At 35.1% G+C, this 14,808-nt stretch overlaps 1 protein-coding gene across 1 annotated transcript in view; it reads right to left on the bottom strand.

Annotated features, from left to right (window-relative positions):
• Positions 1-11,147: 11,147 nt before the first annotated feature.
• LOC110453420 (histidine N-alpha-methyltransferase-like) overlaps positions 11,148-14,808 on the bottom strand; it is a 12,501-nt gene continuing 8,840 nt past the window's right edge. Inside the window, exons 6-7 of the mRNA XM_021502364.1 lie at positions 11,875-12,051; positions 11,148-11,708 (exon numbers count right to left, since the gene is read on the bottom strand). Coding sequence (XP_021358039.1) covers positions 11,521-11,708; positions 11,875-12,051 — 365 coding nt within the window. The 3' untranslated portion in view covers positions 11,148-11,520. The remainder of the gene's footprint in view (positions 11,709-11,874; positions 12,052-14,808) is intronic.

Below are 14,808 nucleotides of genomic sequence, written 5' to 3'. Positions count from 1 at the left end.
TATCAGTCAAAGTATCACTATATTTGATTGTAAATCTGTTAACTTAATTAAATTTAACATTCCCTTTGGTATTGAAATATTGAACACATTGAACATCACCTTCATACCTAAAACTTACTAGTAACAAACATGGCAAAATATATTATGTATATGATCGTATTAAATTAATATGTGTATATGGTTTGGTTTGTTTTGGAATTGTTTAACGTCCTGTCAACAGCTTTAGCCATTTAAGGACGGCCTCCTCTGTGTGCAAGATGCATGCGTTTAGTGTTTTGGGAGGCTGCGATATGTCCGTGGTTGTCTCCTTGTGATAGCGCGGAACTGATGCCGACATTATAGTGCTGACTCACTGGAACATACTGCCAAAGGCACCCACCAGGACACCCCACCCGGTCACATTATACTGACAACGGACGAGCCAGTCGTCCAATTCCTAAATTGCTGAGCGTTAAGCAGGTGTAGAAATTACCATTTTATCAAAACTCAAACACTGTGCTTCACCGACAACACATTTTCTGATGTGTACTTTAAGGACCCCCGAACAACTGCCAAAACATGTACAATGTACCTGCACATTGGAAACTGTTCTTTTCCTGCATGACTATAGCTATGAAAGATCATTTGAGTAAAGAAATCAAACCATGTTGAACATTGATAGAATGTTGTAAAGATGAAATTGATAAATCATAATCAACAACAGGATTCTGAGTGTAAACTTCAGCAGGGGTTGACCGGAATTCGAACCCATGACTTCTGAATGTTATATCGTTACTACAACGGACTGAGCTACACTTACCTGGTCTTTAGAAGTGTTTTTGCCAAATTTTGCTACATTTATATCCAAAAAGAAATTAAGAGGAATATACTTTATTTACGAAAGACCACAAAACAGAGGGAGAAGGATCATTGAAAGTATATACAACATTTGATTTTGAACATAACTAGGAAATAAAACATAAAAAATAATATAATGTCTATCTGTATCTGTGCTGGGTCCCATGCACAGTTAGATTTGGTTTTGTTTTGTTTGGTTTAGTATTGTTTAACGTCCTATCAACAGCTATGGTTATTTAAGGACGGCCTCTCCTGTGTGCAAGATGCATTCGTGTAGTGTATGCGTGTGTTTTTTGGGAAGCTGCGATATGTTCAGGTTTTGTCCTGCTTGTGATAGCGCGGAACTGATGCCGACTTTATAGTGCTACCTCACTGAAACATACTGCCGAAAACACCTAGCAGGACATCCAACCCGATCACATTATACTGACAACGGGCGAACCAGTCGTCAAACTCCTAAATTGCTGAGCATTAAGCAGGAGTAGAAATTATCATTTTTACAGACTCTGGTATGTCTTGGCCAGGGGACAGAACCCAAAGCCTTCCTCACAGGGGCGAACGCTCATCTAAAGGCTAAAATTGAGGCATTGTCAAGGGAGACACTAGGAAGAAAAAAGTTGTTTAGAAAGAGGAGAAAAGATAAGATCCCACATTTAGTCACCTCTTATCATCATGTAATGGAGACAGCAGGTACAATTCTTACGCCCTACCTGCAGGGACCCAAGTAAACAAATTGAAATGAACAACCTATTAGAACACTTGTCACTCCGTAGTTACCTATGGTCAATGTTTTTGCTGTCAAAATAACTATTCATGCAAATTGTCATTGATATGACTGGGGATACAGAAATGATTGGTGTTTACTTCTTTGTTGAACAGAAAAAGTGTCCGGATATTTTTTAAAATGGATACAAATCTATGACAAGACCGTAAGAGGAAGCAATGTTGACTGATGCCCCCCTCCCTCGGTCCATTTCATAGGCTATGTTATGTCAGACGAAGACTCGACAGTACAAACTGAATAGAAACTAACGGGTGATTGACACATTGTTTGGTTAAAATATACTCTCAATTACCATGAAAAGTGCATCATCACATATCATTAAGCTTTAGGTTTTTTTTGGTCATATAAGGTTATTTAATGAGTGCATCCATATGTATTGTGTAAGCATGCATGTGTGTATGTTTCCCGGAGACAGGGTATGTTGGAGTACTTGTATGATCTGATGTCGATTTAATAGCGCTATCTTACTGAAGTATCATGCCGAAGGCAACCTGCACAGCATTCCGCCCGGTCACATTATATTGACATCGAATAAACGAGTTGTTGTCATTACCCTTAACACCGAACGTTAAGCAGGGAATAACAACTTATATTTTTAAGTACTTTCGTATGTCCCAGCCTGGGAACAGAACTTATTGCCTTCCTCACTTGAGCGAATGCTCAACTTAAAAGCCAAAAGTGAGGTATTGCCAAGCAATGTGCTATGGAACATAAAGATTGCTAGAAGTAGAGAGAAATGCTACGATCCCAAATATTGCAATGGATGCAGCAGATTTATTTTGATCGTTTTTGTGTCCCCAAGCAGAGGGCACAAAATAAAAACCCTTATTCTGCAAGGGGTTTCCATTTAAGGCGGCTCTTACGATACATGCAGGAGGTAACAAAAGATGATTTTTTTTTCTCCATTTCCGACCTGCAGGGGTGGATTTTGGGGTGAAATCACGGGAATATCGAATATATTGTGTGTGAAGGTAGTAAAGGATATTATTTTTTCAAATAGTTTTTTTTCATAAATAATTCATCATTTTTATCGTTTGCACATTGTTTAGAACTAAATGTTTCACAATACTGCATTTTTTAAATTGAAAAGATAAGTAGTACGTTAGATTTACAAATACCGTTTTCATTTAGTTAGTGTCAAACATAATTATAATGTTGATATATATAGTTCTTGACAAAGACGTATGTTGTATATATGACCGAATGTAGCACAAACAACGTGATTAGATTATACTTTGTACACTAATTGTATATACAGGTTACGTTTCTTCATAAAAATTATACACTTACCTCAGTGGTAAAACTCGTTTTGAACAATTCACACCACAAGTTGATCAGCCTGTCGACAGTCTACTTGTTGAAGTGCAACTTGTTCATGCAATATATATATTGCCTTTAATTACATCGTTTTTTTATACACAAGATATAAGTAAACAGTATATCGATATTCGAATCAGTTGTGATATCAAATTGAAATTCTCCTGCAGACTAACATCCTTTATGTTGCATCAATGTAATAATTTGAAACATATTTTCGATTGTTGAATCCCGCCTTTGTCTAGTACATCTGTTACTTCACAAAATTGCACAATAATCTTTTGAAACATCTTTTTAATTATAGAATCCCGCCTTTGTTGTATCAAAACCGCTTTATTTCGTTTTAAGCGACATACTATCCTCAGGAAGAGACAATCTTCAAAAATATTGTGATGCACCTTATTCTCGTCTCTGTATTTTCATTCCTCGTGAGAAAATCAAATTTCATTGTATATCATCACCTTTTTGTGTGAATCTAGTAAATGCGACATATCGAAACGTGACTTTGCAAGATAAGCATCACACAACGTACTTCTTAAACTTGTGAGTGAAAATCTGATCAGATTATCCATATTAATATATCAATTATATGTGAAAAATATATCTTGTTATTTTAGTATTTTTTCAAAGCTAAAACCTAAACAAAACCAAAACAATTAAAGCGAGGAGATGAGATACTTTTCTTGTCCTATATATTTGCATCTAGAAAATTTGAGTTAACTTTGTAAAATTACTGTTGTCTATAAATGACCATTTTATCCATTTTGGTATATAATGGTATGTTTGATGTTGCTAAAGTGAACTATTACACTGGGTTGTATATGCAAGTGGATATGCCATATGACTTGTATCTCCCACTTAAGGTTGTATTTCTTTTCTTTCCCCTTTTTCATACTTAACAACGGTTTTTGAATAAGAACGATTTATTGAGTCACACGTACGTCACATTTTTTGTTAAATGCAATACGTCCATATTAACGGTAATTGTGGCATTAGGTTTTGTTAAATCATTTTATATTGAAAGCTGAGTAGGAATACCTTTCAGCTTAAATTATGATTTGTGTAAGAAAGTTATTAATATTATTATTTTATTATTAACGGTCAATCAACACATAAAAGGTCATTAGGGCTAATAGAGGTTGCACGGGGGACCTTGAAGTACAAGGATATAATTGTGCTACATCTATATTCAAAAAGAAATTAAGAGGAAGTTACTATATTTACGAAAGACCACAGAATCCAATGAGAGGGATTATTGAAAGCATTTACAACATTTAGTTTTGAACATAACTAGGATTAAAACATTATATATTGTCTATCTGTATCTGCGAGGGGTCCCATGACAAGTAGGACAAAGTGTAATTAACAACCTATTAGAATACTTGTCACGCACTAGGTATTTATGGTCAATTTTCTTGCTGTCAAAAGAACTGTTCATGTAAATTTGTAAATTGCCATTGATATGACAGGAGATACAGAAATGATTGGGGTTTACCTCTTTGTTGAACAGAAAAATTGTCCGGATATCTTTAAATTAGATACAGATAAATGGCAAGGCCCGACCGTAAGAGGACGTAACGTTGACTGATGACCCCCTCATCCCCGGTCCATTGTCTATGCCATTTTTATGTCAGACGAAGAATTTACTGTACAAACTAAATAGCAACTAACGCGTGACCACGGTCACATTGTTTGGTTAAAATATACCCGGTCACATTATACTGACAACGGGCGAACCAGTCGTCCCACTCCTAAACTGCTGAGCGTAACCGCAGGTGAATTATTTTCTCGATCCCCGACCTACATGGGTTACTTTTGAGGTAGAATTACGAGAAATCGAATAAATTGTGTGAATAAATGGTAAAGGATATCATATCTTTTGAATAGTAACTTTTCATAAATAATTCATAAATGTATGTCGTACAGGAGTATTGTCTTAAAAAGATTATACGCATCGTTTATCGTCGATAGCTACGTTTCCACAGAGTTTGCACATTGTTTCGAACTAAATGATTCACAATACTGCATTTTTAAATGGAAAAGATAAGTAGTCCTTTAGATTTACAAATAACGTTTTCATTTAGTAAGTGTCAAACATAATTGTAATGCTGATACATGTTGTTCTTGACAAACGCGTATGTTGTATGTATGACCGGATGTAGCACAAACAACGTGATTTGATTATACTTTGTAAACTAATTGTATATACATGTTATGTTTCTTCATAAAATTTATACACTTACCTCCGTGGTAAAACTCATTTTGAACAATTCACACCACAATTTGATCAGCTTTTCGACAGTCTACTTGCTGAAGTGTGACTTGTTCATGCAATATATATATATTGCCTTTAATTACATTTTTTACACATGATATTAGCAAACAATATATCGATATTCAAATCAGTTGTGATGTCAAATTGAAATTCCCTGCAGACTAACATACCCTATGTTGCATCAAAGTAATAATTTCAAACATATTTTTGATTGTGGAATCCCGCCATTGTCTAGTACATCTGTTACTTCACGAAATTGCAGAATAATCTTTTGAAACATCTTTTAATTATAGAATCCCGCTTTTGTTGTATCAAAACCGCTTTATTTCGTTTTAAGCGACGTGCTATCCTCAGGAAGAGACAATCTTCAAAAATATTGTGATGCACCTTATTCTCGTCGAAGTATACTGTGTATTTTCATTCCTCGCCACAACATTTAATCTCATCGTATATCATCACGTTTTTGTGTGAATCTAGTAAACACGACATAACGAAACGTGACTTAGCAAGATAGACATCACACTACGTATTTCGTAAACTTGTGAGGGTGAAAATCTGATCAGATTATCCATATTAATATATCAATTATATGTGCAAAATAATCTTGTTATTTTAGTAATTTTTCAAAGCTTAAACCTAAACAAAACCAAAACAATTAAAGCGAGGAGATGAGATACTTTTCTTGTCCTTTATATTTGCATCTAGAAAATTTGAGTTAACTTTGTAAAGTTACTGTTTTGTATAAATGACCATTTTATTCATTTTGGTATATAATGGTATGTTTGATGTTGCTAAAGTGAACTATTACACTGGGTTGTATATGCAAGTGGATATGCCATATGACTTGTATCTCCCACTTAAGGTTGTATTTCTTTTCTTTCCCCTTTTTCATACTTAACAACGGTTTTTGAATATGAACGATTTATTGAGTTACACGTACGTCACATGTTTTGTTAAATGCAATACGTCCATATTAACGGTAATTGTGGCATTAGGTTGTGTTGAATCATTTTATATTGAAAGCTGAGTAGGAATACCTTTCAGCTTAAAATTATGATTTGTGTAAAAAAGTTATTAATATTATTATTTTATTATTAACGGCCAATCAACACATAAAAGGTCATTAGGGCTAATAGAAATTGCACGGGGGACCTTGAAGTACAAGGATATAATTGTGTTACATCTATATTCAAAAAGAAATTAAGAGAAAGTTACTATATTTACGAAAGACCACAGAATCTAATGAGAGGGAATATTGAAAGCATATACAACATTTAGTTTTAAGCATAACTAGAAATTAAAACATTAAAAATCATCTATTGTCTATCTGTATCTGCGAGGGGTCCCATGACAAGTAGGACAAAGTGTAATTAACAACCTATTAGAATACTTGTCACGCACTAGGTATTTATGGTCAATTTTCTTCCTGTCGAAAGAACTGTTCATGTAAATTTGTAAATTGCCATTGATATGACAGGAGATACAGAAATGATTTGGGTTTACCTCTTTGTTGAACAGAAAAATTGTCCGGATATCTTTAAACTAGATACAGGTAAATGGCAAGGCCCTACCGTAAGAGGACGTAACGTTGATTGATGACCCCCTCATCCCCCGGTCCATTGTCTAGGCCATGTTATGTCGGACGAAGAATTTACTGTACAAACTGAATAGCAACTAACGCGTGACCACGGTCACATTGTTTGGTTAAAATATACCCGGTCACATTATACTGACAACGGGCGAACCAGTCGTCCCACTCCCAAACTACTGAGCGTAACCGCAGGTGAATTATTTTCTCGATCCCCGACCTACATGGGTTACTTTTGAGGTAAAATTACGAGAAATCGAATAAATTGTGTGAATAAATGGTAAAGGATATCATATCTTTTGAATATTAACTTTTCATAAATAATTCATAAATGTATCTCGTACAGGTATATTGTTTTAAAAAGATTATACGCATCGTTTATCGTCGATGGCTACGTTTCCACAGAATTTGCACATTGTTTCGAACTAAATGATTCACATTACTGCATTTTTAAATGGAAAAGATAAGTAGTCCTTTAGATTTACAAATAACGTTTTCATTTAGTAAGTGTCAAACATAATTGTAATGCTGATACATGTTGTTCTTGACAAACGCGTATGTTGTATGTATGACCGGATGTAGCACAAACAACGTGATTTGATTATACTTTGTAAACTAATTGTATATACATGTTACGTTTCTTCATAAAATTTATACACTTACCTCGGTGGTAAATCTCGTCTTGAACAATTCACGACACAAGTTGATCAGCTTGTCGGCAGTCTACTTGCTGAAATGCAACTTGTTCATGCTAATATAAATATTGAATTTAATTACACATGATATTAGCAAACAGTATATTGATATTCGAATCAGTTGTAATGTCAAATTGAAATTATCATGCTGACTAATGTCCCTTATGTTACATCAATGAAATTATTAGAAACATATTTTCGATTGTGGAATTCCGCCTTTGTCTAGTACATCTGTTACTTAACAAAATTGCACAATAATCTTTAGAAACATCTTTTTAATTAAAGAATCCAGCCTTTGTTGTATCAAAACCACCTCAGGAAGAGACAATCTTCAAAAATATTGTGATGCACCTTATTCTCGTCAAAGTATACTGTGTATTTTCATTCCTCGTGATAAAAGTAAATTTCATTGTATATCATCACGTTTTTGTATAAATCTAGCAAATAAGACATAACGAATCGTGACTTAGAAAGATAAACATCACACAACGTATTTCTTAAACTTGTGAGGGTGATTATCTTAAAAGATTATAGATATCAATAAATATATTAATTATATGTGCAAAATCTTGCTATTTTAGAATAATGTCAAAGCTAAAACAAACAAAATTAAAACAATTATAGCGAGGAGATGAGATCCTCTGTAGATTACGACAAATGTCATTTAGACTTACGCACTCAGGTCAAAATGGCGGCTTTTTACATTTCAAGGTTGAATGAAATTGTCGTTTTACACAAATAAATGCCCCAAATCTTGATTGTGATAAAAAGGATCTTATACTCGTTTTCATTTCATATGAAATTTATGAAACTCATCACGAATTTTTCAATTTAGCTCGCCAAAGACTCGCTAAATTGAAAAAAATCTTAGACTCGTTTCATATATCTCATATGAAATGGAAACCCATGTAAGGGGAACTTATGGTATTTCCCCATAATGTAATACACATCATCAAATCAGACAAGCTTCTACAAAATTTCCGGATAAGTGGTATAATTGCATTGCTTCATGCTTAAAGTTTCATCGGGCGTCAACTGCAGTATGCTCCAGTGAGGTAGCACTATGAAGTCGGCATCAGTTCCGCGCTATAACAAGGAGACAAACACGGACATATCAATCCACACACGCATACACTACACGCCTGCACACATGGGAGGCAGTCCTTGAATGACCATAGCTGTTGATAGGACGTTAAACAATACTAAAACAAACCAAACCAACATGTAAAACTGCTGAAAAGTAGTCCTAATCAATCAATATACCAATTTGTAGTGTATATGCGCTTTTTATTTAAATAGACTGCCGTGTATGGTTTCAGTCTGTCACCTTAGAATAAATAAGGAGTCAAAGTTCACATCACGATTAAAGTTTTTGAACCTAACTTTACTATTGACTCTCATGCGGTCTATCCATAAAAAAAACAAAAAGGTGACGTACTAACTTTTTAAAAATCAATAATCATATAATTCAAACCAAAAGGTGATCACCTCTTGAAAGTGATGGTATTGAACTAATATACAAAACACAATTTGTTGGGCTGTCTATATTGGGCCTCCTGATTCTAATGTTAAATGTTCGGGTGAAACTTGCCTGTATTTTTAGAAAGAAAAAAAAATGACACTGTCCTTGATGTTTTATTAGAAGGGGACATAAATTTAAAAAAAATCTCCGCATCTCTCAGGATTACTTACAAATGCATATATGCAGTATATATACGTATAACACTTAAATAAGGTAGTTGTTCTGTATTGATTTGTTTTTTGATTTTAATTTTGATTTGGATATCCAAGTGGATGAACCATTTTGAGATGAACCATTTTGAGATGAACACTTTTATATGTTTATATGTTACAGGGTAGTTTTATTTGATATTTTTAAATAAGCAAACAATTCTTAATAAATCAGACTTTTTAAATATTACATTATTAGTAGCAATTTATTTTTGTATCATGCACGTGCATGACCTCCTAAATTTGAACTAAAAACTGTTTTTATCAAGCCATGATATCTCCAAACTGTGTATAGCCGAATTTATTCATTTGTATCTCATTAACTATTTATATATCATCTATCATTTCAACGTGTTGCCGAGCGTAGAAAAAGGAGGTGGCGATAGGCTTAGAGGTAAGAAGGAGGCTGTTTATTTCAGAGGCTGTTTGAAGTTGGAGCGGGCAAATATTTTGTTTAAGATTTGGACACTGTTTTTAGCAAACAGCAAAACGATACTTGGGGACTTTACACTTTTTAAATATAGAGCTGAGCGAAGAAAGATACAGCGATCACAACAATAGTATGTACGGGTAAACAAATGTTTCTTCCCCAGTTTTCAATACGTATTCCGATTCTAAAAGAAGTAGAAAATTAATTGTTTATAGTGAAAAGGTTGTTACATGATCATACATTCTAAGTCAACAACATATGAAAACATGAACTGTTGAAAAATTACGATTTAAAAAAAAATGTTACGCGATCCTTTTTACTAGAAGTAGGTTCTCCTTCCTCAGTTATTCATCCTGGCCCGTCATTTTGACATTTTTAATCTAGTTGCGATCATGTAGCTTTCTGACGACGAGAGATTTTTTTTATATATTGCGTCGTCGCGCCAGAGGAAGCCGGTTATCTAATTTGTACTAATTTAAATCTTGTATGTAAAAACAAACAAAAATTCGTTTAATTCAGCAATATAATTAAATCATACCATTTTACTGAACCCGGTAATATTATAAATTATGTAAATCTAAAAGTGCACGTATCTCATTTGACCCGGATCACGAGTACCGACAAAGACAGAATACGTCGTGGCTATCACAACAGTTAACCCTTGGGGGGCCTCATGACAAAATCAAACTAACCAGTCAATTATCCCTTCCTTTCGCATAAACCACTGTATAATTATAGAAACACAAAGTAAACTCTCTCCGAGTCATGCCCATTGACATATTAAACTACGTTCATCTGTGTTCAAACTCAGACAAAGATACTAGCGAGGTTAATAGGTTTAGATATTTATTCATAACATAAACAGCGCTAGCATTTCTGTCGATTCCATTTCAGCTTAACCGGCTTAACCGGAAGAATACATGCACTGTACTAACTGCTAGGGCAGTTATTTTCTCCTTTGAATACTTCCCACCTGTAATAATGATTCCGTAACGTACTCCTTGCGCTATCCTTTGACCATTTGGCAACTTTTCGCTTCGTAGGTGACACGGTACAACACATTTCTTTTGCTTACTTCACATGGGCAGTCATTTTGTTTACGAAGAAATGGTGTGCAATGCGCATGCACTAGTAGAGGGAAATCCCTGAACAAAACGTTGGTCAGACACGTAGAAATACCGATGATTATCTTAGATTTAGTCATTTTTATGAATCTATTTCAGCCAAATCCGATCGTTATTTTCCATAAGGAGTCTCACTTGATATGTTTATGTAGTATTTGAAAAATAGACAAAAAAGATAGTTACTTCAGCGTGATGCCCATTTAAGTGATAATATTCCAATGTATAGTAACATGTAAGGTAAAATGTAGACAATTATTTTATTATCAATGCTTAACGGCCCATCGACACAGGATATGATAGGTCATTAGGAGAGAAATGAAATTTCATAAATATACAACAACAATTTCTCAAGTATACCAAGCCAATTTTATATTGCTTTACTGAAAACAAAACGATAATTTTATGAAGATTAAAATTGCAATATTACTACCAAGTCGATAATGATAATAATATAAGTCAACCTCGTTCCTGCCTATTCTATTTCTCTCGAAGTCTCGCATCTTTGGCGATCGACTAATATTCAACATATTTGAATAAGTCAAATTTCACTTCTTTATCCGTGCCAAGTAACTGAATATACAAATAAGATCTGAGAAAGCATAGCCATCCTGGATCTATGACTAGTAAAACATGTGTAAGACTTCAACAACGATAACCTACAAATAGGGTGATATTTTCGTTTGAAAATTTATTTCAGTAAGATTACTTTGAAAATTGTATGTTTGAACTTTAAGACCGTTTAAACAGTTACACACATACAGAAAGCAGCGTGCTGTTGTTCATCCGTCCAGGTGTTCGCCAGTCGTAGTCCAGCTTTCTTCACAATATTACGTAGCTGTTCCAGTGTATATTTACAGCTAAATCCAGCACCTTCGTGAAAATAAAGCCTTTCGCCTTTTTCCATCAACAGGTCAATACCAAGCCCACCTATAAGAAAAAAAACGGATGGTCATGTGAAAAAGACTTTTTTAAAATCAGTACTCCTTATTACTCTTATTGTTTAGTTTATTATAAATCTACGTTTTATTGACAGATTTTATACGCGATCTTAATTATTGTCACGTCAGTCATTTGTATTTGTATTGGTGCTTACGTATTGGATACCGGATGTCTTCCTTAGCCTGGATGTAGGCCCTCAGATAGCTCATGTATTGAGGATTGTTGTCAGATATAAAATCGACCTCATACGTGAATCTGTTCAGGTCGATCCGACTTCCTTCTTCTTTGTTCAAACGTTCAAGTCCATATTGAATAAAGTTGCGCATCAACCCTGTTTAACAAAACACAATCTTAATGATATATCTTATAAAACAATACTAATTAGCGTGAACAAAAGGGCAATTTTGACTTCAAGAATGGTTGTTGTCTAATGAAAACCTTATACCTCTACATGCGCATACCTTTACTGTCTAGAACATGTGAAAACAGAGGAACCTTACCCCGTTGGTCGGAATTTCTCTACACAGCGCATTATTTTTCTCCCAAACCTAATTTAATCAAATTTCCGTCAAATAGTGCTTAACATTTGCAAAGTTTAAACAACGACGTTAAGTATTCCACATTGTCAGAATATTTCGACTTCTACTCTTGTTGATACTATCATGATACGTGTGACATAGACAGAGACGTGGGAGAAGGAGTTTTCCCTAATGAGATTTAACTCTTTCCGTACCGCAACTCCGGTCCGGATTCCGTACCGGATGTACTTATTAGACTCGCCCCCGCGCATATAACAAAATGGCGGATTATTAACGTAATTTTTATACTGGGTGTAACTGCCGCAAGAATTGAACAGGTAACTGTGAACAAATATTGTTATTGTTTCATGTTCTGGTTCATAAACAAACACTTCTTCATTTTCGCAGCATAATGACTAACTGGCAGCTGATTATGACTGATAAATCGACATTTGTCTGGCAATAAACGATACGATTCCTTGCATTTAACACAGCGTTGTAGTGCAGGTTTCCAATGAGGATTGATTATGGTTACGAATGTGGAGTCGTTGAGTTTTTTTTCTAAATACAAGTAGATTCCATCAAGACTCATATTAGAATATTCAAATTTACTTCCATAAGTCTCAACAAATATCTGATGATGAATTTACGAGGGTTCGTATCGAATTAAGTTGCCGCCATCTTGTTTACATTTGAGGCACCAAACGCAAACATCTTGCGGCAAATGCGAAAACATTAAGTCACATAATAAAAAAGTGTACTCTGCACGAATAATATTATTTCTTCCAAACTGATGGGTTCTGATTTTAGCGACAATTAATTGTTTTTTCGCGACAGTCTCGTGCGTAACCAACTAATCAGCAGGCAGGTTACATCAAAGTCACGACAACGGGGATGAGACGGCCCTTTATTTTGTCGTCTGTACACGACAACGGGGACCAGGATGACATATTGTTGTCGTGTGTACACGACAACGGTACGGAAAGAGTTAAGACTGTGTCAGTTTTTCAGTATCATACATTTGTATTCTAGTGCTTGCTTGGCAATACCTCACCTAGTTTTGAGCGTTCGAAAAGGTGGGGTAGGCAACAAATTCTGTCCCCTGGCTGGAACATACCAAAGTCCTTGAAAATGGTAGTTGCTATTCCTTGCTTTAAGTTTAGCTTTTAGGGTTACTTCAACAACTGTTTGTTGTCAGTATAAAGTGACCGGGTGGAATGCTGTGCTGGGTGCCCTATGCAGGTTATTTAAGTAAGAAAGCACTCTAAAAGTCGGCATCAGATCCACGATATCGTAAAGAGACAACTACATTAACATATCCGGTATCTAGCAAATATATACGCACACATAAAACACATGATCTTAGCTGTTACTGTAATAGGATGTTTAACAAAAATAAACCAAACCAAATTTTGACGCTGTGGAACTTTTTGATGTACTGTAAAGTCTTCACTGGATTAAAACAGTTGACAGATTGTGTATTGGATTATCACTGATATTTGTTTCTGTGTTATGCAGTATATTTCGAGAGTACAGTATTGTTTACAACTCTACCTGGACCAGGTCTACAGTATAAACCTTATAGTAGGCAATATTGTTATCATTAAGCTGGCTGAAGGACGTTTCTATAATTTATAATCTGATAAGTGTCCAGAGTGGTTGATTGTCAAGAGTGTTGCAATTATTGGCCAACCAAATCACTTACCAATTTATTAGCATTGGCTGTCAATTAAAACTTCTTGTCGTTAAAGTTGATTCAGGTGAAGAAGAAAAAAACTAGAATGATGTTTGTTTTAAGTAGACGTCACAATCACTTGCTCTACACATTCAAGTTAACTTCATATGAGTGAATAATTAAATAAACATTATTGAAAATCGTATAGTATGCTTGGAAATTATTGTCGTTATATAAAGCCCACCCGTGATATATTTAGTTGTCTTTAACATTGTTAGCTGAAATAGAAAATAATTAATTTGGGAAACATATCTCCAAATAGGTATTTTATTGTTAGAAACGTATTTGTGTTAATTCCATCATCTTTCTATGTCAATGAGTGATGAGTTTGTTTGTTTGTTTGTTTGATTTTGTTTAACGTCCTATTAACAGCTAAGGTCATTTAAGGACGGTCTCCCCTGTGTGCAAGATGCATGCGTGTAGTGTATGTGTGTGTATTTTGGGAGGTTGCGATATGTTCGTGTTTGTCTCCTTGTGATAGCGCGGAACTGATGCCGACTTTATAGTGCTACCTCACTGAGACATACTGCCGAAGACACCCAGCAGGACGCCCCACCCGGTCACATTATACTGACAACGGGCGAACCAGTCGTCCCACTCCTAATTTGCTGAGCGTTAAGCAGGAGTAGAAACTACCATTTTTAAAGACTTTGGTATGTCTCGGCCAGGGGACAGAACCCAAAGCCTTCCTCACAGGGGCGAACGCTCAACAAATGGCCAAAAGTGAGGCATTGTCAAGGGAGACATTAGGAAGAAGAAAGTTATTTAGAAAGGAGAGAAGAGATAAGGTCCCAAATTTAGTCGCCTCTTACGATCATGCAATTGGGGGCAGCAG

The sequence above is a fragment of the Mizuhopecten yessoensis genome, unplaced genomic scaffold (genome assembly GCF_002113885.1).
Source record: "Mizuhopecten yessoensis strain PY_sf001 unplaced genomic scaffold, ASM211388v2 scaffold7283, whole genome shotgun sequence".
Lineage (NCBI taxonomy): Eukaryota > Metazoa > Mollusca > Bivalvia > Pectinida > Pectinidae > Mizuhopecten > Mizuhopecten yessoensis.
This window is presented reverse-complemented; position numbering and strand designations above follow the sequence as displayed.